General features: G+C 45.2%; 2 protein-coding genes and 2 long non-coding RNA genes across 7 annotated transcripts; 1 reads left to right on the top strand and 3 right to left on the bottom strand.

Annotated features, from left to right (window-relative positions):
• The first annotated feature begins 30 nt into the window (after positions 1-30).
• Positions 31-21,253, top strand: LOC137594883 (rootletin). Of its 3 annotated transcripts, none has more exons than XM_068314481.1 (37): positions 31-161; positions 1,805-1,931; positions 2,022-2,164; positions 2,819-3,016; positions 3,086-3,169; positions 3,253-3,344; positions 3,854-4,019; positions 4,108-4,214; positions 4,329-4,556; positions 4,636-4,726; positions 5,082-5,168; positions 5,253-5,471; positions 5,850-6,049; positions 6,154-6,336; positions 6,789-6,933; positions 7,033-7,179; positions 7,284-7,514; positions 7,621-7,814; positions 7,889-8,016; positions 8,232-8,401; positions 8,517-8,696; positions 8,844-8,978; positions 9,078-9,221; positions 9,815-10,053; positions 10,129-10,288; positions 10,379-10,546; positions 10,626-11,049; positions 11,689-11,852; positions 11,949-12,069; positions 12,147-12,310; positions 15,385-15,600; positions 16,218-16,442; positions 16,521-16,670; positions 17,158-17,358; positions 18,202-18,333; positions 19,824-19,997; positions 20,320-21,253. In XM_068314481.1, the coding sequence occupies exons 3-37, from the start codon at positions 2,030-2,032 to the stop codon at positions 20,404-20,406; spliced, it is 5,889 nt and encodes a 1,962-aa protein (XP_068170582.1). In that variant the 5' UTR covers positions 31-161; positions 1,805-1,931; positions 2,022-2,029; the 3' UTR covers positions 20,407-21,253. The 3 variants fall into 3 exon arrangements, with proteins under 3 accessions (XP_068170582.1, XP_068170580.1, XP_068170581.1); XM_068314479.1 differs by lacking the exon at positions 31-161 and adding an exon at positions 1,410-1,623; XM_068314480.1 differs by lacking the exon at positions 31-161 and adding an exon at positions 1,410-1,623 and having other exon boundaries at positions 5,085-5,168.
• LOC137594885 (uncharacterized) lies at positions 5,301-7,300 on the bottom strand. Of its 2 annotated transcripts, none has more exons than XR_011035361.1 (3): positions 7,171-7,300; positions 6,408-6,536; positions 5,301-5,439 (listed from the first exon to the last, which is right to left on the bottom strand). It is a non-coding gene; the product is annotated as an uncharacterized lncRNA (long non-coding RNA). The 2 variants fall into 2 exon arrangements; XR_011035360.1 differs by lacking the exon at positions 7,171-7,300 and adding an exon at positions 6,697-6,752.
• Positions 12,087-16,278, bottom strand: LOC137594886 (uncharacterized). The gene is made up of 3 exons (XR_011035362.1): positions 16,141-16,278; positions 15,377-15,504; positions 12,087-12,211 (listed from the first exon to the last, which is right to left on the bottom strand). It is a non-coding gene; the product is annotated as an uncharacterized lncRNA (long non-coding RNA).
• Positions 21,230-27,701, bottom strand: mfap2 (microfibril associated protein 2). The gene is made up of 9 exons (XM_068314483.1): positions 27,602-27,701; positions 25,539-25,600; positions 24,272-24,313; positions 23,930-23,956; positions 23,757-23,843; positions 23,629-23,670; positions 23,299-23,386; positions 22,066-22,139; positions 21,230-21,994 (listed from the first exon to the last, which is right to left on the bottom strand). The coding sequence occupies exons 1-9, from the start codon at positions 27,685-27,687 to the stop codon at positions 21,891-21,893; spliced, it is 612 nt and encodes a 203-aa protein (XP_068170584.1). The 5' UTR covers positions 27,688-27,701; the 3' UTR covers positions 21,230-21,890.
• Between the last annotated feature and the right edge of the window lie 151 nt (positions 27,702-27,852).

The raw sequence follows: 27,852 nt of genomic DNA on the forward strand, positions 1-27,852 counted from the left end.
CTCCGGGTGAACTGGAAGTCCCTCCCCGGAAAAAGCATGGAGGAGCTTTCCGAACGAGACAACCGGAGCTGCACCACCAAGCGTCTGGTGTGTCTCCTCTCTTCTGACAATTAAACCGTTGAACCCTGAGGATGGAGGATGGAGCGGACTGATCCCATCAGGTGAGGTCGGGAATCACAGACCTGTCCGCTGGTGGTCTGCGCTCCGGCGCGGATCCGTCTAAGTTCCGTCTCCACAGCAGCCTGTTGGCGTTCGAATCGTTGCTGCTGCCAAGCACTGACACGCTTCTGGAAACTTGGGCGTGTCGTTTGGTTCTATTTTGAATTTTCATTCTGGTTTGTTGAAATTTTAGTGAAATAAAAACGCAGTAGACGACGTTCCCGCTTTGCGCATTCCGGATGATGTTCTAGCGTGGAAGAGGAAGCATCTGATGAAAAATCACCGCCAACTGCAGCCATGAGATGTGGCGGCATCGCTCGGTTTAAAATCATGAGGCCGCCAGAGGAGCAGAAGGAGCGCGTCCGTCTCTGGAGACGCGTTTGGACCCCGGTGGTGGACGCGAAACTGGGAAATATCTTGTTCTACTTCTTTGAATCACGTTGATGATCCAAAAACGATTTCACCATTTAATTTTTTTTATTACATTAAAATCACAGTGATTGGTTATGACAGGTGCCACACTGGTATCTGTGTTCATAGTGGATTATAACCTCTTTGTGGTCACACAAAGTATGAATGGGGTTCAAACTTTTCTTCAGTTCGTTGACGTAAAATTGTTGAATAGAAACCGTAAAATTGGATATTTTTTCACCAAGATACTTTCATTGGTCCACAGAAAACTGAAAAAGAAAAAAAAGAATGAACATTAATAAAGTGATTATAGACAGACATAGAGTAGATGGACAGTCACGTCAGCACGTCCTACGGTGATAAAGACATTTGACGCCATCCCGCTACATAACATGCACATTTTGTCAAAGAAGGAAAGAATGAAGTTTACAAGATGTGTGTCAAAAATGAAACTCACATTACCATTGAATTTTGCCATGAAAACAAAAGAAAAAAACTTTCTAGAATTTGTAAATCGCAAAAACAGCACTCCAGCATTTGGTTGATGCCCCCCCCCCCCCCCAAAAAAAAAGAAGAGAAAAAAAAAGAATCATTATTGAATGGCGCCACAGCTCGATATTAAATTAGATCATCAATGCCTTGTTGACTAAAGTCAGTCAGGACCATCAGGGCTCGTCTTTGCTGACGCCCTGTTGAGGATTGAGAAGAGAGGAGAGAGTGAAATGAAGGAGGTGGAAGTGTGTGTCTGTGTGTGTGTGTGTGTGTGTGGGGGGGGGGGGGTACTTGTTAAACCCCCACTAATCCTCCTGTCCTCAATCTGTGCCTGTGCGCACCGGAGGAGGAGGCGACAGGACGGACGCGCTCTGCTCCTCTGCGACCAAACCTCATCGGCTCCAACCTTTTTCACTTAGTATTTGGAAAGCAAAGGTGGTTCAGGTAATCTCACGAAGGAGTTAAATTTATACACGTTGGATTTGAATCATCAGAATCTCCGCAATGAGCACCGCGGAAAACTCTGACGCGGACTCCAACAAACTGGAGTGTGTGATCCAGGTGAGGTCCCAAAGGTCATTGTCTGTAGTAACTGTGGGTGTTAGTTTTCTCTGTAGGCAGTGGATCTGGTGTAACGTTATGACACATATCATTTGAAACACTTCTTTAAGTTGTAAATACTTCTGTTTTGGGTGCAATGACTTATTTGACTCATATATATATAATGTTGTGTTTCCCAAAGAGGCTGGAGGAGAGCGTTCTGTCTGAGGAGAAGCGGTTGACGGTGCGGGGCCCTTCCCCTGATGCCCCCCCTACATGTCTGCCAGCCAGAGTGCGAGAAATTGTCACAAAGAACCTCACTGAAACCGGTGAGCTGCAGTCGTTTGCCGTCCTGTCATGTTGGTTTTATTCAGCGTCTTTTCTTTGACCGACTCTGACTCGTCTCTCCCTTCCTGCAGCCGGGGCCATGTCGTCAGTCATGTCCCTCCAGGAGGAGAACCGGGTTCTGCAGGGAGAGCTGGCCAGGCTGGAGGACCTGCTGGCCCACAGCCGAGCAGACCGAGATGAACTCGCCATCAAGTATGGAGCGATTAGTGAGCGGGTAAAGAAAGACACCGGAACCAGAATCGACAGCTGGATAGGTGTAGTGTGAACTGAATGAACTCAAACGGAGATCTTCTCAGTGAGGCTGTAGTAAAAACTGTCCAGAGTTACGTCCACCGAAGGCAACGCTGAGCCACTCGCTGCTTTTCTCATTTCACCATTTTTTTCTGTTCTCTCATTGTCTGAGAACAGCTTGTTTCCCAGGTGATGAGCTCTGGTATGAACTGAAGTGTGATGTTGCCATGGTGTCTGTCACCCCGGGTGACTGTAAACAGGGGGCTTTAGTGGAGTTGAGGGGAGGTGGGGTGGTGGGTGGGCATCACATCTCATGTTAAGTTCAAGATAACTCAAAGATTCGTGCAGATCCGTAAAGACAAACAGAAGACCGACAGATGGAGCTGTGTTTTTGTTAAATAAGTGTTGATTTTTTTACAGTCATGTCAAACAGTCACATATGCTGATGATATGTTGTCTTTTCCTCTGCTACACATCTTTATTGTTTATTCTAATAATTTTATTGAGATTTCCTGAGAATTAAATTCCCAAGAATTGAGAGTAAAATAGTGTCTAACAGGATTTACAGTATACTTGGGCTGAATTCACATGATCTTTTCCTGTTATTTAACCTTCGACCTCTGCCTCACACCCACAGCTGGAGCAGGCTTTGCGTTTTGAAACGGGAGATGAAGCTGCGGACCACGATTCCCTGGAGTCACGCAGCCTCACGCAGCAGAACGTGGATCTGCGCAGGAGGCTGGACGAAGAGCAGGCGACCTACAAGCGTAAGCTCACCGCATACCAAGAGGGCCAGCAGAGGCAGGCGCAACTCGTGCAGAAGTTACAGGCCAAGGTTTGTTGGTTTTACTCCAGCTGTGAAGTCACGTGAAACAAGTCGGTGACAGTTTTCCTGCTCCTTCAGGTTCTTCAGTACAAGAAAAAGTGTGGGGATCTGGAGCAGGCGCTACAGGAGAAGTTCGCAAATATGGAGAAACACCAGCTGAGTGTGAGTGGAATTCATTCATTTCATCAGTAGGAAAAAAATGAATTCAGACATTCCACAAATAATTTCATAAATCTTTCATTCAGGACCAAAGTGAAACAGCAAACGGCCGCCAACAGGATGAATCAAGCAGCAACCTGGAGGAGGCTTTGATTCGTCTGGAGGAAGAACAGCAGAGGTGAGCAGGTGTCAAGAAGCTACTCTGTGCATAACGTATTAACTAACTAATGAACTGACTAAACTGTTAGGATTTTAAATTAACTAGCTTTGAACTAACTAACTAACTAACTAACTAACTAACTAACTAACTAACTAACTAACTAACTAACCCACTAGGTTTAGAACAAATTAGATTCTAAATTAACTAGTTTTGAAATACTAATTAATATAAACATTATATTTATATTTTTATTTATTTTATTATTTAATAATTATTATTTATGTTTGTTGTTAATTATTTATGTTTACATAAATACAAAACATTGTATTTATATTTGTTATTATTTAATTATTATTTATGTTTATTGTTTTGTTAACGCTGTTTATGTTTACACTGTATGTTTGTATGTTTACACCAATCCTGCTTTATGTGCCCCCTGGGGACTAATAAAGGTTTTTGAATTTGAATTGTACCTCTGAATGTGACATGTTGAAGATTATTTGTTATTTACTGTTTCGTGTTTCCAGGAGCAGCAGTTTGTCTGCGGTCAACGCCCTGCTGAGGGAGCAGCTGGAGCAGGTCAGTTTGGCCAATGAGGCTCTCAGCCAGGACATCCGCAGACTCACCGCTGATTGGACGAAAGCCAGGGAGGAGCTGGAGCAGAAGGAGTCAGACTGGAGGAGAGAGGAAGAGGTAGGAGAAGGATGCTGTGAAGACAGCACCTGTTTTGTTGGAAGAGAGAAAGATCGGGGAGATAATCCGCTTGTTATTTTTGTCTCAGTCCTTTCACAGTTATTTCAGCAGCGAGCACAGCCGGATGCTGTTACTGTGGCGGCAAGTGGTCGGATTTCGAAGGCATGTTTGTGAAATGAAGAGCGCCGCTGAAAGGTTAAGATCAGCCAAACATTTTTCCTGCACTATGACTTGAATCTTACCAAAGTTAACGGTGCAATAATTTCACCTTCTCTTCTCTTTTCTCTGTCACCCCACCTCCCACTGAAGGGACTTGTCAGACATGCGTAACGAGCTGGCTCGGGCATCCCACTCTGCTCAGGTGTCCTGTGCGAATCTGTCAGCCGTCCTGCATAGCAGGGAGGAAGGAACGGTTCGGGCCCTGGAGCTGGAGAAGGCCCTCCGGGGCCAGATGGAGCAGCAGCTGAGGGAACGGGTGGCAGAGATGATGAGTCAGCAGAGCAGAGCGGACACAGAAAGAAGCGAGGTCAACATCAGGTCAGCGACTGGGATGCTGTGAATAATGACAGTGGTGTCAGAGAGGTCACTGAGTTCTTCTCACTCCGACATCTTTTAGGTTGTCAGAAATGGAGCGAGAGGGCGAGAGACTAAAGGGACAAATGGAGGAGAGAGACAGAGAGATCACTGCGCTGGCCAGGAGGCTTGAGGTGAGAGGTTTTATTTGGTCATTCAAAAATTAAAAATGAATCAGAAGTCACACTTTTGTACTGTTTGACGTGCTCCTTGATCACCACAGACACACACACTTTTATCCAGTCCCTTAGTTATGAAAAAAGTATCTTTATAGACCTCTTTAAAAATCGAAGATGACAATATTGACTTGTTTTTTACGGATGTACACATATCTTCTGTCATGACATAGAGGCACACACATAGTTAGGAAATTAGAAAGTTTTGAAAGAAGGATTTATTCCTTGTATTTTTTTTAAAAAAAGACTGAATTAGTGATGTTTAATGATCAGTAATCTTCCTCTTGACGTCATTTTGTTTGCCTTCTCTCAGCAGCAGAGTGGTAATGATGAGACGGACATGCAGGTGATTAAGTCTCACATTAAGACGCTGTTGGAGGCTCTGAGGGGCGTCGCTCGGGTAATGAACTGCACAAAGTCAATGTTATTTAATTAAGAAGCAAGTCCTTTATTTTTATGATTTATTCTTTTATTTCTTGTTCAGGTGGTTCTGTCGGATGGAGAGTCATCATCAGAGGCAGACCAGGACACCTCTGGAGCTCCGTTGATGGCGTTCATCCTCGGCTCCTCTTCTCACCGCTCCTCTGCTCCTCATGGGTCGACCTCCCCCTCTCAGTCTTCTTCGTCTTCGGTGTCTCTTCTTCCTGAATCAGCGTTGTCTGCTCTGCATTCTGCAGTCACAAACAGAATGCTTCAACTGCAGGTGCCACAAGCATTTTTACTTTGTTGGAACATTTTTTTTATTTTAATCTATATGATTTTAACGTAGAGCACCAGTTACTGCACATATTTGATTTCACTTCATGTTAGACTAATATAGAGATGGGACTGTATTGATTTTGAAAAGCTGAGTATTTCCAGACCCAAAATAACCTGTCACAACATGACTGTGGTTTTCAAAGTGTGAGGCCTCTAGACCCGCGACCAGAGCGGTTGTCCAGTCCAGATAATTCAAAGACCTCTCTGTGAAGAGTTTTTAGTCTCCCTACAAACCAAACAGAGAACAAGTAGTGTTCAATCAACCCATTCCATCTAAAGGGACGGACGTTGTTAGGGGCTGGTAACCGGTTTGTGTTTGCAGGACATTCGAGGTCGTCTCCTCTCCTCCCAGTCCCTCATACAACAGTTGCGGAAGCAGATTTCCGATACTGATTCGGCTAAAAGAGATTCAGAACAGAGACACCAGGCTGTGGAGAGAGAGAGAGATGCCGCTCAGAGAGAGAAGGAGGCCCTGCAGAGAGAGAGGGACCGGCTGAAGCAGGAGAGGGACGCTCTGGACAGGTTAGATCGCCTGATGCTGTCTGCTGGAGTACTGTGGTGTGTTTCTACAACGAACGGGCACAAGTGTCACATTCCCCTTCCACACATTATCATGAACATTACAGCGAGAGGACGAGCTTAGAGACCAGCTTGCAGAAGGTGCAGAGCAGCAACCAGGTCCTGCAGATGGAGCTGGAGAAGCTTCAGCTGACGGCGGCATCAACGCAGCGAGAGCGAGATCACGAGAAGGAGGAGAAGGAAGCGGCCGTTCAGGAGCGAGACCGAGCCAAGGTGGAGGCTCAGAGGATGTAAGTAGGTTAATTCACAGTGATTAAGTGGATCTGTGGTGCACACTAATCCACACGTTCAAAATGCTTACAGGAAGACATTCACATCTTCAGCTTCAGCTTCACATCCAGATAATCCTTTACATTCTTCATCTGCCTGGTTCCACTGACCTGATGGACAGATCTGATGTAGAACTTGTGTCCAAACAGCTCCGACAAACCTGAAGTAATTTCCAACATATCAGACCAGTGATATTAGTCAGTTTCTTTAAAAAACTGACAAAATTTTTTTCTTCCACTATAAATTCTTCCACTATAATTTTTTCTTCCACTATTGGGAAGATAAAATGAAGTTTAACAGAATAAAAACAGGCGTCATACTGGACAGAACTTGAACATCACCTCCACATCACATGACAACGAGCACGATGATATTACTCTGTGGTTGATTTGTTCTGACTGTTTCGCTTCAGACAGAAGCAGTGGGAACAGAGCGAGCGTCGCGCCTCTGCCCAGAGAGGGGAGCTGTCTGCAGTGAGGGAGACTCACCAGCAGGGGGAGGTTGAGAGGCATCTGCTGCAGGGGGAGAGGGCCCAGCTCTCTGAAGCCCTGTCCCGAGTAAGAAAAGCACAATCTGTGCTCATTTAACTTTTCTGGATTTAAAATTCTTTCTACTTGTTGTTTGTCACCTTCGTATTGCACTGACTGTCCCTTCAGGCTGAGAGCAGCAACGCGGAGCTCTCTCTGCTCATCAGCAAGCTGCAGTCTGAGGATGCATCGCTCAGGGATTCTCTCGCTAAGATGGGAAGTATGAATGAGGGTCTGGTTCAGGACAAAGCAGAGCTTAACACTTACATTCTCAGGGTATGATGCCTTTTGCTTGATTTATTCAGGGTCAAATGAAGAATTAGAGATGATGACATGCCGTTGTTGCTCCTTTCATACTATTTTATTGCTCCATCTCTAAGCTGGAGGAAGAGAAGGCCTATCTCCAGACCCAGAAGCGTGAGGCAGAGCAGGAGAAGTTAACCATCAGAGATGAGTTGGTGCGTCTGGAGCAGGACCGACTGGAGCTGGATGCCGCCCGCCTCATGCTGCAGCACAAACTGCAGGACGTTGAGCTGAGCCACACAGGGATGGAAGCAGAGCTCCAGAGCGTCAGAGCTGAGAGGATAAAGCTGCAGGAGAAAGTCACACAGGTACAGAATGGATCACATCACCTGAGATCCAACCTGAAAACAAAGTGATAACATATTCCCTGCATGCATCAGACTTTAGTTGGATTATTTTGTGTTTTGTTGACAGCTTTGTGCCGATGTGGCGTCTCTGGGATCAGAGTTGAGTCTTTCCAGAGGAGAGGGCCAGAGGAACGAGGCGGCCTTGGAGGAAGCCGGACGCGGTCGGGCAGAACTTGCCCGAGACAAAGCAGCGCTGGTGGTCCAGCTGACGGCGTCTGAGAGGGAAAACACAGTGCTGTCAGAGGAACTGGCTGCTTTTAGGTGATTATCTGTTAGCTATACATGCATTTTTTTACTTGAGCTCATGTGCTTGACATTTGTTTGTGACCTTACAGGTCAGAACGGGAATCCTTGGAAACAAGTCTGTTTGAGGTGCAGCAACAACTTGTTCAGGTGGAGTCACGTAGAGAGCAGCTGGAGACGGAGAACCAGAACCTACGAGTCCGCTGTGAGACTTTGACAGGTGAGCAGCAGAGAGAGAACATGTAGGAGAGAAAAGCATTGGGTAGAGAATTAAAGGAGAAAACAGAAAAGAGAACCAAATGATGCTAGAACACTGAAGAGCACAACTTTAGATGTTTGGCATCCTGAGCCAGACAATAATATTTCAGCGTAAGAACTTAATGGTTGAGTTCTTTGTTTTCTTCTCCTGGATGGTTTCCTGGATGGGATTTCCAGCTGAATCAAGGCGTCTACGCTCAGATGGAGAGAATCTGTTGGCCCAGGCTGAGAGGGACAAACAGGCTCTGAGTCAGACTCTAAATGCTGCACAGCTGGAGGCCCAGCAGGCTTTACGCAAGGCCATCTCTGAGCACCAGGAGGAGGTGGAGAGACTTGTCTCCGAAAAGGTTAGGCGGTTCATTCTGGGTATACACCGTGTGTTTTATACGTTTTTTTTTTTCAGATAAGGTGCTCATTCCTAATGAATCCATCTTTCTGCTTGTTGGCTGCTCTGATTCACAGGAAGTCCTGCGTCACAGTCTGCTGATGGAGCATGACGTCGCTCTGAGGAAGCTGAAGCAGGAGGTGGAGGAGCAGCTCCAGAGAGCTGATAGAGAGAGAGAAGAGCTCCAGGTTGAAATGAGGGTTCTCCATCACGACAGGGATCAGAGTCTGCTGCAGGCTGAGACGGAGAAACAACAGGTCCGATTGGGATCCAACTGGTTTCAACCGTATTGTTCAGCCTCTCTGTGGTATTTAGTTCGATACAGACCAGAGATAGAGTGGCTCTGCTCTGGCACATCTGTTTTAAGTCTGTCTTTGTTTACTAGACCCTTTTTCTCCATCCAGGCTCTTTCTCTGAAGGAGGCAGAGAAAACAGTTTTGAGCGACAGAGTGTCGTCTCTTCAGGCCTCGCTGTCGGCTGCAGCTCTGGATGCTGAGCGCATGTTGAGAGAAGTCGCCCATTACAAAGGGCAGGAGGAGGTGATGTGACTTCCTGTCAGAGATTATCATCTGTCGTTAAATTATCCAAACACATGAGGAAGTTGTACTGATTTTAAATTCTGAATCATGTTCACGTAGATCAGAGTTGGAGCGCTGACCACCGAGCTGCTGGAGCTTCGCTCTCAGATGGAGGAGGCAGCTTCTGCTCATGAGAGAGACGTCCAGACTCTGAGGGTGACCTGTGCTGATCATCAGTCACGGGCTGAGCTCGCACTGAAAGAGGTACATCAGGAGAGAAGATAACCTCCAATCCCAGGATTCATTGCTGTTATTTCTGTAAAATGCAATGCAGCATATTAAAACAAAACTTTTAAATGTTACATTTTCTGACGAATAATTTAGTAAAACAAAATGTAATAAGATGCAGAAAGAATTTGCCCTCGCTGTTTAAATATGTAACAATTACAACCAAGTAATAGAAAAGAAAACGTGCTGTAAAAGGTTTTGCGCAGCCCTCATAATTTTTTATTTGTTTAAAAAAATAAATTTCAGTTAGCATATTTATGTGATCCTGCATCAACATTCATGTTGGGACAAAAGAGTCCTTTTATTAGGAATTAAATTAAGCATCTAACCAGAGATGCAGTGCATTGTGACATATTGCGTGTTATACTTGACATAGTATGAGGACATGAGCAGCAGTAAAAAAAATTGCTCTGTCTTGTGTGGCTAGTTTGGAATATAAAATTAACCTGTCGCCACATTTTATTGATAAATGAGTTATCCTCTGCATCATGTGATCATCATCCTGCTATGCCGAGATATTTTGTGTTTCTGAATGGTTGTGTTACCTGTTCGTGGCTCCCTTCCTCCAGCTGGACCAATGTCGAGCTTCTCTCTCAGCCAATGAGGAGAGCAGAGACCAGCTGAGGAGAGACGTGTTGGACATCGAGCGGCGCCACAACCAAACTCAGGACGCAGCAGAAAACTGCAGGAGTGCGGTGACGGAGCTGAGACGCAGCCTGACCGACGTCACAAAGGAGAGAGATGCCATCAGCCAATCAAACAGCCAGCTGAGAGAGTCCCTGAGGGCTGCAGAAATGGAGAGAATCAGGTAAAAACTTCAGAATTATTCTTTGATAGGGGAAAAAAAAAGTTGTGTTTGATGTGTGTGTTTTTGGTGGTTCAGTGTGAAACGACAGAGCGAAGAGAGGGGCCAGAGGCTGGCTGTGCTGGAGGAGAAGTTGGCATCCACTCAGAAGGAGGTGACGGAGCTGCGGAGCTGCCTAAGAGAGGTCGAAAGGTCACGACTCGAAGCTCGAAGAGAACTGCAGGAGCTTCGCAGACAGGTCTGTCACCCCCCCCCCCCATCCCCCCTTAGATTTTTCAGTTTGAACATCTTTTCCTTCTGGAGTGAGTGTGTTGTGTCTTTGCTCCAGCTAAAGGTTCTTGATGGAGAGAAGGAGCAAAAAGGAAGGGAGGTAGCAGAGCTGCAGACTCGTTTGGCACTGGAGGAGCAGAGAGAGGAGGAGAGAGGGAAGGAGGCGTTCTCCCTCAGACAGAAGCTGACTGAAGCTGAAGCCGCCCGAGATGCTCACAAGAAAGAGGTGAGGATGGAGGAGAATGTTTCTGATGATGTTACTTGTGTTTTTCCCTGTGTTTTGATTGTTTATTCTTTTTTTTCAGCTTTCTATAACCCAGAAGCGTCTGATGGAGTCTGAGTCTTGCTGGCAAGGATGTGAGAAAGATCTGATCACAAAGCTGCAGGAGGCGCACGGCTGTGAGAAGAAGCTGCAGGATGAAGCTAAGAACCTGGCGCTGCGAGCTCAGGCGGCTCAGGACGCCGCTGCTCAGTCCAGCCTGCTCCTGAGCGAGGCCCGGGGCCGACTGGCCGCCACCGAGGCCGAGCTGACCCGGGCCGAGGCCGGGAGGAGGGACCTGGAGTTCCGTCTGAGCAGCATTCAGTCGGCGCTCACGCGAACGCTGGGCATCGGGGCCGGAGGGAGAGGAGGCCGAGGAAGGAGCCCAGGAGGGAGCTCCACGTCACCGGGCCCCATGTCACGCCACAACAGCTCCTCCCCCCTGCGGTCCTCACTGTCACCCCCAAAAGGTGAGAATTTAAACTTCATCTCTGCAGCATAAGATTCATCAGTCTGTTAAGATGTTGGTGGAGATGCACGGCCATGAAATGAAATCAACATTTTTCCCCAAAATTATTTATGTTTGTTATCGTTAAACATATTTTTATATGTAAAAATATGTTTGTTTTTTTCACGATCCCTCTTGATTGTCTCAAAATTTTCTTCCTTGTATTTTAATACTAATTTAACTAAAATGGTGCCAATACTGTTCATTGCCATTTGTTGTTGGGGTTTTTTTTAACCACCGCCTTTGCCTTTGATAATATGTTTGACAAAAATAATAACCCAAGATGCACAAAAACAACTCGTTTACAGTAATTTCCACACTATAAGGCGCCCTGGATTATCAGGTGCATCCTCAATGAATACCCTATTTTAAAAAAAGTCATACATAAAGTGCACTGGATTATAAGGCGCACTGGATTATAAAACGCATCTGAGAACTCAACTTCAATGAATGGTCTATTTTATAGCTTTTTTCATATATAAAGCACACTAGATTTTACGGAGAAAGAAAATTTAAGGCTTTTAGGTGCGCCTTATAGTGCAGAAAATACTGTACTATTGATTTAAGGGGATCTTGCAACATTTTCCGTGTTATGTTCCAGAGATACGAGTCAGTACCCCTGATAACACCTTAGGCTCAGAAACTGCGTCTCCAGAGAGAGGGAACACGCCGCTGCCTCTCTCTCATCCAGAACTGGATCCCGACGCTCTACGAAGCAATCTGAGAGACTTCCTCCAGGAGCTACGGGACGCACAGAGAGACCGGGTAAATACAAAGTGATTTATAAAATTTATTCATAATAAATATACGAGGTTTCCACATTTGTTGGGTTCCATTGTTTGTTTACTTCTGACTTTGAAGGATGACACCCGATGCCGTCTGGGGGTCCTGCAGCAGGAGCTGGACAAGCTGACGGAGGAGCGAGACTCTGCTCAGGGTCAGCTCACACAGCTCCAAAACGCCTTACAGGAACACCAGGAGGGTAAGACTTCTCACGTAGCGTAGCGTCAGGAGACGATGATCTCAGTTTGTAACATTCATTAATGTGTGTGATTGTAGGGAGGCGCGGGTTGGATGAGCGTCTGGCCACCGCTCAGATTCTCCTCCAGCAGCAGGAGGAGGTGCTGAGGAGAGGAGACAGAGAGAGGAGGTCCCTCAGCGACAGGGTGAAGGATTTAGAACGAGTGCTGCAGGCGTCCGAGTCGGATAAAAAACACATACAGGTACACACACACACACACACACACACACACACACACACACACACACACACACACACACACACACACACACACACACACACACACACACACCATACATTGGTGTTGACTATGGTACCATATGGCAATGTGTGACCGGAGAGCTACGTCTGATGCCATAAACTGTCAGGGAGCAACAACAGCAGATGCTCACACACACACACACACACACACACACACACACACACACACAGTGTGTTGTTGTGTTGTGGTGCCGCCCGTCGGCTCTCCATATGACCGTTTGTTGTGTCAGAACCTTTCAAAATAACTCACCTTCTGGACAACAGGAGCAAGAACACAAAGAAAAGGGAGAGGAATGATTGTCTGTCTCATGATGTCCCTGCTTTGACGATCTGATGACTTCTTCTTCTTCTCCTTTCGGCTTTTCCCTTCAGGGGTCGTCACAGCGAATGAATTGCCTCCATCTAACCCTGTCTTCTGCATCCTCTTCTCTCACACCAACTACCTTCATGTCCTCTTTCACTACATCCATAAACCTCCTCTTTGAGCTTCCTCTAAGCCTCCTGCCTGGCAGTTCGAAACTCAGCATCCTTCTACCAATATATTCACTATCTCTCCTCTGGACATGTCCAAACCATCTCAGTCTGTCCTCTCTGACTTTATCTCCAAAACCTCTAACATGTGCTGTCCCTCTGATGTACTCGTTCCTGATCCTATCCATCCTGGTCACTCCCAGAGAGAACCTCAGCATCTTCATCTCTGCTACCTCCAGCTCTGTCTCCTGTCTTTTCTTCAGTGTCCATCACCATAGCGAACAAGAAGGGGCTCAGAGCTGATCCCTGATGCAGTCCCACCTCCACCTTGAACTCCTCTGTCACACCTACAGCACACCTCACCACTGTCTTACAGTCCTCATACATGTCCTGCACCGCTCTAACATACTTCTCTGCCACTCCAGACTTCCTCATACAATACCACAGTTCCTCTCTGGGCACCCTGTCGTAAGCTTTCTCCAGATCTACAAAAACACAATGCAGCTCCCTCTGACCTTCTCTGTACTTCTCTATCAACATCCTCAAAGCAAATTCTGCATCTGTAGTACTCTTTTTTGACATGAAACCATACTGCTGTTCACAAATGTTCACTTCTGCCCTTAGTCTAGCTTCCACTACTCTCTCCCATAACTTCATTGTATGGCTCATCAGCTCATTCCTCTGTAGTTGCCACAACTCTGCACATCTCCCTTGTTCTTAAAAATGGGCACCAGCACACTTCTCCTCCATTCCTCAGGCATCTTCTCACTATCTAAGATCCTGTTGAACAACCCAGTCAGAAACTCTACTGCCACCTCTCCTAGACACTTCCAAACCTCTACAGGTATATCATCAGGACCGACTGCCTTTCCACTCTTCATCCTCTTCAGTGCCCTCCTCACTTCATCTTGACTAATCTTTGCAACATCCTGGTCCACAACAGTCACCTCTTCTAGTCTTTGTTCTCTCTTATTTTCCACATTCATCAACTCTTCAAAGTACTCTTTCCATCTTCCCATCACACTACTGGCCCCTGTCAATAGACTTCCATCCCTATCCTTAATCACCCTAACCCGCTGCACGTCCTTCCCATCTCTGTCTCTCTGTCTTGCCAACCTGTATAGATCAGTCTCTCCCTCCTTACTGTCCAACCTAGCATACAAGTCATCATAACCCCCTTGTTTGGCCTTTGCTACCTCTACCTTCACTTTACGCTGCATCTCTCTGTACTCTTTTCTACTCTCCTCAGTCCTCTCAGTGTCCCACTTCTTCTTAGCTAACCTCTTTTTCCTCCTCCTTCCACCACCAAGTCTCCTTATCTACTGTCCTTCCAGATGACACACCAAGTACTCTCCTACCTTTCTCCTTGATCACATTAGTTGTAGTTGTCCAGTCATCTGGAAGCACCTCCTGACCATCATCTGACCGTCATCCTACACAACACCATCCTATGCTGTTTGGCTACACTCTCACCTACCACTACTTTGCAGTCACTGATCTCCTTCAGGTTACTCCATCTACACAAGATGTAGTCTACCCGTGTGCTTCTACCGCCACTCTTATAGGTCACTCTATGTTCCTGCCTCTTCTGGAAGAAAGTATTCACTACAGCCATTTCCATCCTTTTTGCAAAGTCAACTACCATCTGTCCTTCTGTGTTCCTCTCCTGGATACCAAACCTGCCCATCACCTCCTCATCACCTCTGTTTCCTGCACCAACATGTCCATTGAAGTCTGCTCCAATGACAACTCTCTCACTTCTAGGTGTTCTCTGCATCACTTCATCAAAGTCCAACCAGAATTTCTCCTCCTCCTCCAGCTCACATCCTACCTGTGGAGCATACCCACTGACAACGTTGAACATCACACCTTCTATTTCTAGCTTCAGACTTATCCCTCTATCTGACACTCTTTTTACCTCCAGGACATTCCTAACAAACTCCTCCTTCAAGATAACTCCTACTCCATTTCTCTTCCCATCTACACCATGATAGAACAACTTGAACCCTGCTCCTAAACTTCTAGCCTTGCTACCTTTCCACCTGGTCTCCTGGACACATAGTATGTCTACCTTCCTCCTCTGCATCATGTCAACCAACTCTCTAGCTTTTCCTGTCATAGTTCCAACATTCAACGTCCCTACTCTCAGTCCTATACTCTTGGCGCTCCTCTTCTCTTTCTAAGTGCGAATGCACTTTCTTCCTCTCCTTCTTCGACCAACAGTAATCCAATTTCCACTGGCGCCCTGTAGGTCAACAGCACCGATGGCGGTCGTTGTTAACCCGGGCCTCGACCGATCTGGTATGGAAGTCATAGGTTTGATTCGCATCTTTGATTTGGCAAAAGTTTTACGCCGGATGCCCTTCCTGACGCAACCCTCTGTATTTATCCGGGCTTGGGACTGGCACAATAAGACACTGGCTTGTGCCCTCTTGCGGCTACATTTTGACGATCTGATGACTGATTCCCTTAAATTTAAAGTCGCTGTTTGCCACTAAGGATCCTGTTTTTTAGAACTTGATCTGTCTCCCCTAACCTGTGCAGGATCAGCTGAATAAACAGCGTGCCGCTGAGACACGTGTGGAGGCGGAGAGGAGGCGTCTGCGGGAGGCTCTGGAGGCGGCGGAGGCCCGAGCCACCAGGGTGGAGCTGGGGAGGCGCAGCCTAGAGGGAGAGATGCAGAGACTCAGACTGAGTTTGGGGGACCGGGAGGCTGAGAGCCAAACCTCCCTGGAGCACCATGACTCTCTGCTGAAGCAGGTACAGCAGGCTGAAGCGGAGTCAGCTGAAGTTCACATTCCAGTGTTAATATGATGGTGTCTGAAGTAAACCTGTAAAGTGTTTTATGTCCCTCAGAAATCATCTGGCTGAGATTTGTAGTGATTAATTTGATAGTAATTCATCTTAGGGATTTAATTTCCTCACACTTTCCTAAAAATGTTTACATAATAAAGCCATAAAGTCATTTTTTTCCTACTTATGCGAGGAGATTGTTCTTCTGTCATTCAATAAATTACCCATAATTATCATTATAATCCTAGGTTGTTTTTTTTTAGTCAGTGCACAGCAGGTCAGATGAGCATAGAAACTAAATGTGAGGCATAAAATTTAAAATGAGCCCTGTAGATTCGTCTGTAGATTAAAATCCTTTCGTCTTTTGAATTAGATCAAATTGCCCCGTGAAACTGTCAATCAATTGTTTCTCTTTAAATTTTAATCCTCAAACTTTTGCAGCCACTGTCTTTTATGGCTGACATTTGACAAACTGGATAAAAAATAAAATAGAGACAGCTGACTAACCTGCATAATCAACAGTACGCAACTTCTTCCTCTTTATTGGTTTGCTGACACATTGTTTGGACTTGTGACTTCTGCAGGTTGCAGAAGGAGAAGCTCGTGCGTCTCTGCTCCAGAGGGAGGTGGAGAGGCTGAACCAGGCTCTGCTCAAAGCCCAGGAGGATGAATCTTTCCTCAAAGAGAAGACGTCTTCCCTCAGGAAGAGCCTCCAGGAAGCCACATCTGCTCACGCCGGCGCTCAGAGTCGTTTGGCTGTCCTGCAGAAAACCTTGAGTGTGACTGAACAGGACAAACAGCTTCTACAGGTGAGTGAGCCTGAAGGAAATAAAGGCTGTGGACATTGTTGATGTGTTGTGATGTGATGGTTAATCCACACTGATCAGGAACGGATGGAGGAAACCAGGGCGTCATTAATGGAGGGGAAGAGGAACGTGGCCAGCCTGACGGAGCGAGTGGAAAGCCTGCAGAGTGAACTCCACCAGAGCGAGCTGAGACGAGAGGATCTGCAGGCGGAGCTGAACAGCGCTCAAGAGGTGAGGAGGTGGACGACCTGTGTGTCAGCAAACATCTGCCTGAATGAAGTCTTCAACAAGACGTTACACGATACAGCTGATGATCTTCAGCTAGCTGCAGTGTGACACGCAGAAGAAATTTGAGCAACAATTTTTGAGTACAGTATTTTCCGCACTATAAGACGCACTGGATTACAAGGCGCACCCTCAATGAATGGCCTATTGAAAAAAAATAATTTCATACAGAAGTTACACTGGATTTTAAAACACACTGGATTATGAGGCGCACCGAGTTATAAAACGCATCTGAGAACTCATCTTCAATGAATGGTCTATTCTAAATCTTTTATTTCAAATATGAGGAGCACCGGATTATAAGGCGCACTGTCGGTTTCTGAGAAAATTAAAGGCTTTTAGGTGCACCTTACAGTGCAGAAAATACTGTATACATCTATAACAGTCTACAGATCCCCGTCTCTTCATGTGGATTTTGTCTTCTGTCCACCAGGCTCTGCGTCAGCGCTCAGCCTGTCTTGCAGAAGCTCAACACGGCGCTCAGTCGGCTCAAACGGAGCGAGCTGCTGTGGAGGAGCGACTGCGTGGGCTGCAGAGAGCCGTCGCTCTGCTGGAGAACGAGAAGAAAGACGCAGAGCGACAGGCTGTGAGGCTGGAGAAAGACAAGAACGCCTTGAGAAGCACACTGGACAAGGTCGGCACCACGTCTGCATGTAGCGCAGTGAAACCGTTTTAATTCATCCCATCATTTATTTAGAAAGAATCATCAGTCAATTCAACAATATCAAAAGATTGATTCTCTGGTTAAGTAATTGATGGAGAACATATAAAAAGTGACTTTATCCTCCAAATAAAGAATCGTCAGCTTTCTTAATCCTCCTCTGAACCACAAGTATTTGTTTATTTTGTCCACATATTAAGTTTCTCTTTGAAAATGTCATGTCTACCACCATCTTCAGAGTCAACAGTGAAAATGTGAACATGCCAACTTGTTCACCATGTTAATACTAACAAGCTGGTGTTTTACAGCTATGATGTCTGTCTTGTTCACCATTAACATGTTAATGTTTTTTTTAAATTTGCTCTAAGCATGAAGCTAATAAGTCTGTGATATTTCAGTCTGGACTGATGGTTAGCGCTGCCAGCATGCATGATCACGCTCAAACTGCTGATCTGTTATTTTAGAACACATTAGAATACATCTCATCTGAAATAAATGCTGCCACTAATAATACTTTATGACAATGTGATAAAGTGCTTCATGGATGAGTACAGAAACAGATTCCAATGGACGCTAAAATGTGACAAACACACACACAAAAAAAAAAAAATCATATTTAGTTAAAAATAGCAAACCAACAAACCAAGGCAGCAACAGGTGGTTCCTGGATACGTCCATCACTTTCAAGCGTCCCATAGAAACACTTCCTTTTGGCCTTTTTGTTACTCTCAGCATGTTTGTGCATTTGTGTGTGTTCTCTGCTCTTGCAGTTTTCTAAAAATGTTAAAATTGGTGAATATTTGCACTTTTCATTAGGTTGAACGTCAGAAACTGAAGACGGAGGAGAGCAGCATGCGGCTGTCTGCAGAGAAAGGTCGCCTGGATCGCTCTCTGAACAGCGCTGAGCAGGAGCTGCAGGAGGCGCAGCAGCAGATACTGATGCTGCAGGTGGGGGGCAGCACACAGGAACTACAAACCTGAACCATCTGCAAGATGGAATACCGCTTCTATTCAATGCTAAACTCTCTGAGAAGCCATCCCAAGCTGCTGTTAGCTTAGTATAGCCAACAAAATGTGTGACACACTTTATTTTCTTAGCTGCTTCACACCCCCGCTGGAGGATGAGGCAGACAAATGTTTTCACAGGCAGAACGATCCTTCTGTGACGTGACAGATTAATACCAGCGTTTGGCATTCATATGTTTTCATAGTGTTGAATAATTCTGTTTTCATTTGACAAACCAGACCGTTACATGATCTAAATCCCTTTGTCTTTACCAATTAGAATAATAAGGGACTTTTGTTTGCATGAGAAAATGACTTCATGAGCAAAACATTTGGTTTGGTCGATGTTACAGGAGGAATGAGTTCATCACTAACTGAGGGATGAAGCTTTGTTAAAGCCGACCCCTTTGCACTCGTTCTACCACAGACACCAAATGACTAGGGGGCCCTTAGATATCCCCGTTGTTATGAGGCTAAACAACAGCCGTAACTATGTTGTTCTTTATTTACCACAGACATGCAATGAACAAGTAAGTAAACAAAGCCTCCGTAGGTTCATGTGATTTCTGGATCAGTCATTAGAGTTGTTTATGGGCTCCACTTACATCTCAACCCACTGTTTATTTCTATTCATTTATTCAAACCTTTCCAAGGCTGCAGAAATGTTTACCAGCTAAAGCAACGAATCCCCACCGCTCAAGCAGAGCTGAGAGCGAACAGAAAGACGTGCAGCTCGTACCCATCAGTGTACTGGGGGTGTCTTTAAAAGGGTCATCAACCATTTGTCTCCAGGGTGATGGAAATCACAGATGTGTTTATGGACAACAGGTTGTTGATGTTAACTTGTGGGTAACTGCTTTGATTAAGTAACTGATTTTTAAAGGTTGTGGATTTAATGCAGACCTGGAGTGAGTTTGTTCCGTCTTTTCCTTGTGTGGTTTTATTTCCATTCAATCCACATTTTTTTTGTCTGATCCTCAGTCCCATCTTTGTCCCAGTGACGTCTCCTAAAGCCTCCAAAAATCAGTCTTTTTCTTTAACATTTCTTTGAACGATATCAAACCATTGCTTTTCCCCTGGTGGATCGACTTTACACCATCTTTACTACAAATTAAAACACTGTTCCCTACAGTTGTGTTATAGGACAACTGTTTGGTAGCCACGTCCCATAATGTACACTATTTTCAGAAAGTATTATTCTTCACCATCAGAAGACTTGAACAGGTTTTATTTCCCACAGAGCCCCCGACGTGGTCGATGGCATCTCGCTGACTTTTAGACAAACTTTCTGGCAGCTTCTTTCTTTTTAACATTGAAGTTGTTTGTGTGTGTTTGTGTGTGTGTGTGTGTGTGTGTGTGTGTGTGTGTGTGTGTGTGTGTGTGTGTGTGTGTGTGTGTGTGTGTGTGTGTGTGTGAATGTGTGTTTTGAGCAGACTCAGCTGGCTGACGTGGAACAGTCTCACAGCCTGTGTGAGAGCCTGCTAAGGCAGCGTGACGAGCTCCAGCGGGACTCGGAGAGGCTGAGATCCAGCTTCAGGGACATGGAGCGAACGCTGGGCGCCAGAGAACGAGCTCACCGCCACCGAGTCAAGGGTCTGGAGGAGCAGGTACGCACAGGCTGAGCAAAAAGTCTGCACTTGTTAGTCCTAAAATATGGAACTATAATATATATCACTGGAAGTGATTCAGCAGAAGAAGAAAGGCCGAGGCTGAGAGAGTGTAAATGGTATCTAAACTAGACTGTCTGCTCTGGAAAGATGGATCATCCTCAGACATCAACAACTAGATTACACAATAGGAGAAGAAGTGAACGTCTGTTATTTTTATGCTTCTCTTTCACCCAGTAGAATAGTTGAAGTCCACGTGGGTTGGTTGCTAATCCCAGTTTGAAGAGCGTCATGTTCTGATTGTTCTGCTGTGCTGTTCTAGGTGTCCACCCTGAAGGAGCAGCTGCAACAGGAGGTGAAACGGAGACAACCTTCTCTGTCGTCCTCCATGCTGTCGCCAGGGAACTGAGGAGCAGCTTTAAACCAGAAGCACCAGCAGAACTCATGTCCAATCCACGGAAAATCAATTTATTATGAACGCCTGAAGCCATATTTACTCACTGGACCCGTCCTCATAGTTTACCTGTTTGAAATGCAGTTTAGTTGGTGACATGGGAAACACCACTTGTTGTTGCTGGTGTGTTATTGTTGTGTCACACTACAAAAGACTTCACTGTAACTGCAGCACGTCAGACTGAAAACACTGGCAGCGTTCTGATTACTGGCAGCCATCTGTGCTTGATTGTTGCTCAAATTCTTCAGCTCTTGTTCAAGAAGAAACCTTAACTCCCTTCCAGACAGAATCTGGATGTGGTGCAGGAAAAGAAATGTGCCAGCTGTGCAGTTTATCCTTGATTCCTCCACTTTTATATAAATATTCAGATATGAAGACGGGGAAAAGAATGTCCTGAATGTGCAAAAGTTTAGCAAGAATACGAATGAAGCGTATTGAAGGTGTCCGGTCATCGTGTCCGGCAGTTCAGCACAGACATGACTGATTTCGTAACATTTTTATGACGGCTGATTGTGATGATTTTTCTTGCCGTGTGTTTTTCATTAGTTATTAGTTTTACTAGTTGTACATACTTGTTGTTTAAAAGCTGACAAGACTAACGATTAACAGCAGCAGTTTAACTTGTGTGGACCAAACACATGGAGCCCACATGCAGGAGAATAAACTGACTGTGTGTAACATAATTCATGTCTTTGGTCAGAACCACTCAGCAGGCTGAGCTGCTGCCAGATGACATTACAGCCATGACTCATGTTTGACTCAATCACACACAGAACAGTTGTAATAAAAAAAGTTTATTTTTTCTCAGCCTTTATAGTGACAGTTTTACAAAGCAGTAGTACACAGGCCGTTTGTGAGACGCCTTCTAAACCACTTGTTGCCACCGGGATATATTTTTATGAGCTTGCTGGTTGGTTTTTAGCACAAATCCTGTGGCAGTAGTAGAAAAACTGAGGTCACTTACCACCTGTTCCTTCACACATCTCGTGATCTTCAATAATGAGACTGTTGCCGTCTGGATATTTTTTAGTTTTGTCTGACATCAGTGCACAGTGACCATCGCTAATGAGCTGATCATCATGACAATGACTGCTTTTCTACACAAGTACAGTAACATATCAACAAATTTTAAAAAAAGCATTAGATTAATATGGTACAATATGCCAAAAAAAAAGAAAAAAGATGTTCTGTAGTTTTATGTGCATCTCTAATAGTTTTCATAACACCAGTGTGATGATTTATAGCACCATTGATTTATACAATCATCAATGTTCTTTGGATTATAGTTATCCATACACAGGATCTGAAAAGACAAAATGGAAAAGACTTCAAGTGCTTTTGGCACAGGGATAATGAAGTGAGGAGAAACTGGAAGGAAGGTGAAGTGGGACAATAAGCGGCAGCATCTGGGCAGGTGGCGTCCTGGATGGCAATATTGATCAGCAGCTGCCGCAGCTCTTCCCACAGCTTCCTCCGAGTGATGAGCAGCCACCGCTCAGGGCCGCCACGCCACAGCGGGAGAACTGGTCACGACACAGGTCGGCTGAACACAGAAGCAGATCGGTTTAAAGGGAGTCTCAACGCACAAGGACGAAAACAGCGCAGGGAACACACCTCTGAGCAGCTCTTCATGTGCACACACAGTCCTTACACACACCTCCTTGTTGATGACGTACACCCGTCTGAGACTGAACGACAAGGACAGAGATCACATTAAGGCTGAAACGCTCAGGTTCCTGTTAAAGCAGTAGTTCACTCAAAAAATATCAGCTGCATAGTCTAGAGGACAGGCCTTTTGTGCAAAGGAGCAAATACCGTTCAATTTAGCAGGAAATAATGATTGATTATTGTTTGATCATTGTTTACGTGAAATGTTCAGCTGTAAAAACACACTTCAACACCAAATTAGTTTAATTCTAAAATGTAAATTAGACTGGAAATGCGGAATTATGCTTGGAAAATACCAAAGACCTTTTATTTATTAAATAAATAAATACAATAATAATATTAATATATAATAGTTAAATAAAATAAATTTAAAATATTTTATAATTTATTAAATTATATTAATATTAATAATAATCATGGTAGAACTATTTTATATAATTGAAAGCTTCCATCTTCAATATGAAGCTGGACTTCAGACTGAGAAGGACTGAAGGGTTTAATGGCTGAGAAGTGAAACCATTTTAGCTCCAGCATTGATGAAGACCTCTACATTTTTAAACAAACACTGTACAAACACCTTCATCGTACTGTAGCATCAGTAATCACACAAACTCACTCTACCTACAATAGTTTTTCTTTATATGCCCCCCCCCACAGAGGTTGTGTGTACTCCCATGTCTGTGTTCATCTGTGAGCAGGATTACAAAAAATCTCCTGAATAATGAGTAATGGGCCTGAATAAACGTTTCTACACATTTGGTACACATTTGGTTCCAGATAAACAGGAATCCAGTAGGATTATTAATCTGTCTATAATATTGTGAAATAGGGTCACGAGTTGGACCGTGGTGGTACGGTGTGTGTTCTACTGGTACCATTCTAGTTATAAAGATGGTGGTGCCAACCTTTATGTTTGCCTTGAAACAAATCAAAACTGATACAATGAAGAATATTTACCAAACGTTCAGTAAAATGAAGGATTTTAGCTCCTTGTTTGCACTCTTACATAAGCAAGATTTGATTTTTGTTAAATTTAATAAAACTATTTTTAATAGTTTGTTGGAAAAGATGGCTTCTTGCAAGTAACTCAAATTATCCTATAAACTGAAAGACATTTTGACGTCTAGATAAAGACTGGCTTTTCATTGCTGGGTGTTACAAAGTGTGGTCAGGTGGTACCTGTAGAAGCAGAGGCTGTTCAGACACTGTTTGCAGGGCTTGTGAACAGAGTAGAGTCGTGTGCAGGGATACTGCTCCTCTCTGCAGTCTGGAAAAAACAAATCATTAATCTTCCTTAAGACCAGGTTATTACTATCGATTACCGTCATCTCGTCTTCGGCCTGTTATCAGATATACAGGTTATGCTTGAGCCTATCCCAGCTGGCTACGGGCAACAGGCAGGGTACACCCTGGATGAGGCGCCAGCTCATTACAGAGCTGAAAACAAATCATTAAAAAAGAAATTTCTTTCGTCAAACTAAGCAACTGTTTGTGATTTAGTCTTCTTACCCAGAGGGCCAGGCTCAGTGGGCTCTGTTTCAAACTCAGGTTCTGGTGACCACATGGAAAACAGATTTAGAAATGACTTGTAGACACAGAATCACGTCTCACACAGGAGAAACATTCAGGAGATGTACCTGATTTTTCTGGACGGACCACTGGCTCAAGTTTAACCTGCTGCTGGTAGGTTCCAGGAAGAGATTCCTGATTGTCAGAGTCTGGATCTAAACAAGAGAAACTATTTCTAAATGCTCTGATGATTAAATATTAATCAGGAAGAACTATTGTTATAAAGCTGAAAATACTTCACCTGGAAAGTAATCCACCCCATAGTCCTCTATAAAGTCAGAAAACGATCAGGAGAGAAAAACGTTTCATGATATAAACAAGATGAGACAAACAAACACACACAGCACTGACACGCATAAAACACACCAGCTGCACACCAAAAACCAACTAAATGAGCAATTACAGCAGGGTGTACTTCAGGACTCCATGTGTGAGATGTTTACAAATAATAACATGCAGTTTGTTTACAGTGTGATTAACGCCATGGCAACGGTTGCTTTGTGGGTGGTAGAAACAGATGGGGAGAAGACGCCTTGGAGGCACAAACTGATGCTGGGATCTCATGTTCACTGGAGGAACTCACCCAGAAAGGGGAACTGGTACTGGGCCTGGGCGAGCAGCACAGCTGTTGACAAGTCAGAACAACAAAGTGATCACTGGAGGTGGGGATGAGTACAACGCACGGTGGAAAGTCAGTTAGCTGTACTTTTGATTTGAATTCTTTTTTTCTTTTCTTTTTCTTTAGGTTTTCGAGGCAATTATGAGCAACTTACACAGAAAGGACAACCTGCAGCAGGATTCACATTAATCACAACTGTTGTTTGTTTCATCAGAGACTAATAACTTTAAATTACTCAGTTGGATAATTTCTCCTGACCTCCCTTTTTTTTCTCTATCTCTATTTCACGTGGTGTGAACAAAGAAAGGAAGGGAGGAAGGAAGGAAGGAAGGAAGGAAGGAAGGAAGGAAGGAAGGAAGGAAGGAAGGAAGGAAGGAAGGAAGGAAGGAAGGAAGGAAGGAAGGAAGGAAGGAAGGAAGGAAGGAAGGAAGGAAGGAAGGGCAGAGGGATAGGTAGGTAGGTGGGTAGATAGACAGACAGACAGACAGACAGACAGACAGACAGACAGACAGACAGACAGACAGACAGACAGACAGACAGACACACACACACACACACACACACACACACACACACACACACACACACAGACACACAGATAAATAGATAGCCTTCATGTCCTGGCTTTAACTGAATGAAAGGGTCTCAGCAGAGGTCTCTACTCTACTCTAATGAGCACTGACCCCCCAGGGGGCCAGTGCTCATTAGAGTAGAGTAGGGTAACCAGTGGGAATCCGGGAAACCGTATTGAGTGGGTGTTTCATCAGAACATGAAGTTTATTCTCTGTAAAGCTACATTCAGGGTGGTACTGTTGTAACGTTTGCTGACAGCTGTTCTCTGCCTGGTACCAGGATAGTGGAAAAATGTTCAAATGTAGTGCAAAAAAATAATCGTGTCCTTCATAATTTCATTTAAAGAAGTTTAACAATGATGTTAATGCAATTAATCTGTAATAATAATCTAATAATAACATTACAAACAAGTGTTCCCACTCTGTTGCGTGTTCAGATGAGTGTAAGGAAACTCTGTTTACAGTCTCTATGCTAAGCTAAGCTAACTGGTTGTAGCTTTATGGTTATGACAGTGGGTTTTTTCTGACTCTTGGCAAGAACAAATTGATTATATTTTCCCCAAATCATTACAACATTCCTTTAATATCCCTTTCTGTGATGTGTGGACATAGAATGACCTGAATGAACGTGTTTCTGTGAGGAATTCGGTCACAGTTACCTGGCAGGCAGATGATCAGGAGGACTCTCATGGTCGCTCTGGGAGGTAGACTGACTGGAGCGCTGCAGGCAGACGAGGGGAGCATCAGAGGACAGACACATGAGGCAGAACCAAACGCTGAGGCCTCTGGCCTCCTCTCCTTCCCCCCGCCCTCTGTCACCTCTCTGACCCCTCCACAGCTCTCCCCTCCCCGATCGTCCTCCTCCACCGGCCCCAAACAGCCACAGCCAGAAAAAAGAGGGGAAGAAAACTCTGGCAGGGAGAATGTGGCACGTTTGTCTTCCTAGGAAGAATCTCTGTTTTCCTACTTCTCCCTGCTGCAGCAGACGTTCTTGGGGCTGCATTCCAGGAAAAGAACCAGAGGACCCCTCAACCCCACCCCTCTCTCTGAGTTCACTTCACCCCCCCCCCTCTCTGTCTGCCTCCACATCCTTCATTTCCCCTCTGTCGCCCTCGCTGGCCACCCCCCCACCCCCCCTGCTCTTTCTTCTCCACTCCACCGAGCAAAAGAGCCTCTCAGGTCGACTTTAAATGAGACGTCCATGTTTTTTCTGCTGTCTGGACGGCTTTGCCAACTAGTAAAGCAGATGATTCATTTCTGTTGAGATGTCAATGAAAGTCTCCACATCCCAGAGTGAAATCCATGACCTGACTTCCTGCCCTGCACTGAATACACTCCTGGTGGAAAATATGAACGCTCCTCCTCTGCTGCTCTGTAGGGTAATTCATGCACACATCACTAAGCAGCTCATTGGTGCTTCATCCATCTGACAGGGTGTGTGTGTGTGTGTGTGTGTGTGTGTGTGTGTGTGTGTGTGTGTGTGTGTGTGTGTGTGTGTGTGTGTGTGTGTGTGTGTGTGTGTGTGTGTGTGTGTGTTTGTGTGTTTGTGTGTGCGCGAGTGTGTCCCCAAAGCTGTTTAAATCAATTCACCTGACTTTAAGAAAGTTTCTTGAAGACCTTTCACCTCTCATCTGAAGAGGCTTCTTCAGTTCTGGTGAACACACAACTTCTACCAGGAGAACTGAAGCAGCCGCTTCAGACGAGAGGTGAAACTTCTTCTAGAAACTTTCTTTAAGTGTAATGGATTGATTTAACCAGCTTTGGATAACCATGACCTGGATGACTGAGGACCTACACAGACATTGTGTGTGTGTGTGTGTGTGTGTGTGTGTGTGTGTGTGTGTGTGTGTGTGTGTGTGTGTGTGTGTGTGTGTGTGTGTGTGTGTGTGTGTGTGTGTGTGTGTGTGTGTGTGTGTGTGTGTGTGTGTGTGTTACTGCAGGCAACACTAGTACAGTCACACTGGATGTGAAACATGGAGCTAAGACACTGCATGAGTTGAGCATGTGTAGCAATTAATCTGTGACTCGCACACACACACACACACACACACACACACACACACACACATACACACACACACACACACACACATTCTTGTTGTGCATTACAGCAACTATCGGAAACCATATGTTCACAGTACACATCTGGGACCCATTACCCCCCAACTCCAACTCCAATGAGTCTTTCCCTACCAAACTAGACCCCGCCCCTCCCACCAACTCACAATCTTGTGCGCGCACACACACACACACATGCACACGCACGAACACACACACACACACACACACACTCATGAGACTGTCTGAGGACAGCAGCAGGACACTCACGGCTGTCATTTACCTCTCCTTTATTTCCACGCAGCTGTGACATGACGCGCCCCCATCGACCCCCATCCTACTGGTTTTTTTAACTCTCAGTTTATAGAGTCATTATCACGGGCCGTGGAGTCTCCTCCTCTCGCCTCCAGTGAAAACACTGGACCACATGTCAGCTCTGCACATCCATTAATCAGACACAAACTACAGTATCGACATTTTCAGACCCAGTTTTAACGGCTTGATAGACGTTCGAGTCTCTGGTCTGTGACCGATCACCTGGTTTATGTTCAGGTCTCACCAGTCAAAGGGATCCGAGCCAAAGCGACAGTAAAACAAAGTCAAACCTCAGCGGAACTCGAGCAGAGAGTCGGAGCTGCAGACGTGAGGTGTTCGTTCCTCCTACCTGGGTTGGGTTCGGTTCTCTCCTCGGCTCTCATGCGTCCTCTGATCGCTGCGAGCCTCGCAGCGCCACATTGTACCACCCCGCATCCGTAGTCTCCTCCCCATCCTGTCCCGGCCCCCCCCCGGCCCCCAGGCCCCCCAGCGCCCGCGGAAGGATGACCAGGATGGATAGGTTCAAGAATGAGTACATCAGAGGGACAGCACATGTTAGAGGTTTTGGAGATAAAGTCAGAGAGGCCAGACTGAGATGGT

This window comes from Antennarius striatus, chromosome 5, assembly GCF_040054535.1.
Source record: "Antennarius striatus isolate MH-2024 chromosome 5, ASM4005453v1, whole genome shotgun sequence".
Classification (NCBI taxonomy): domain Eukaryota; kingdom Metazoa; phylum Chordata; class Actinopteri; order Lophiiformes; family Antennariidae; genus Antennarius; species Antennarius striatus.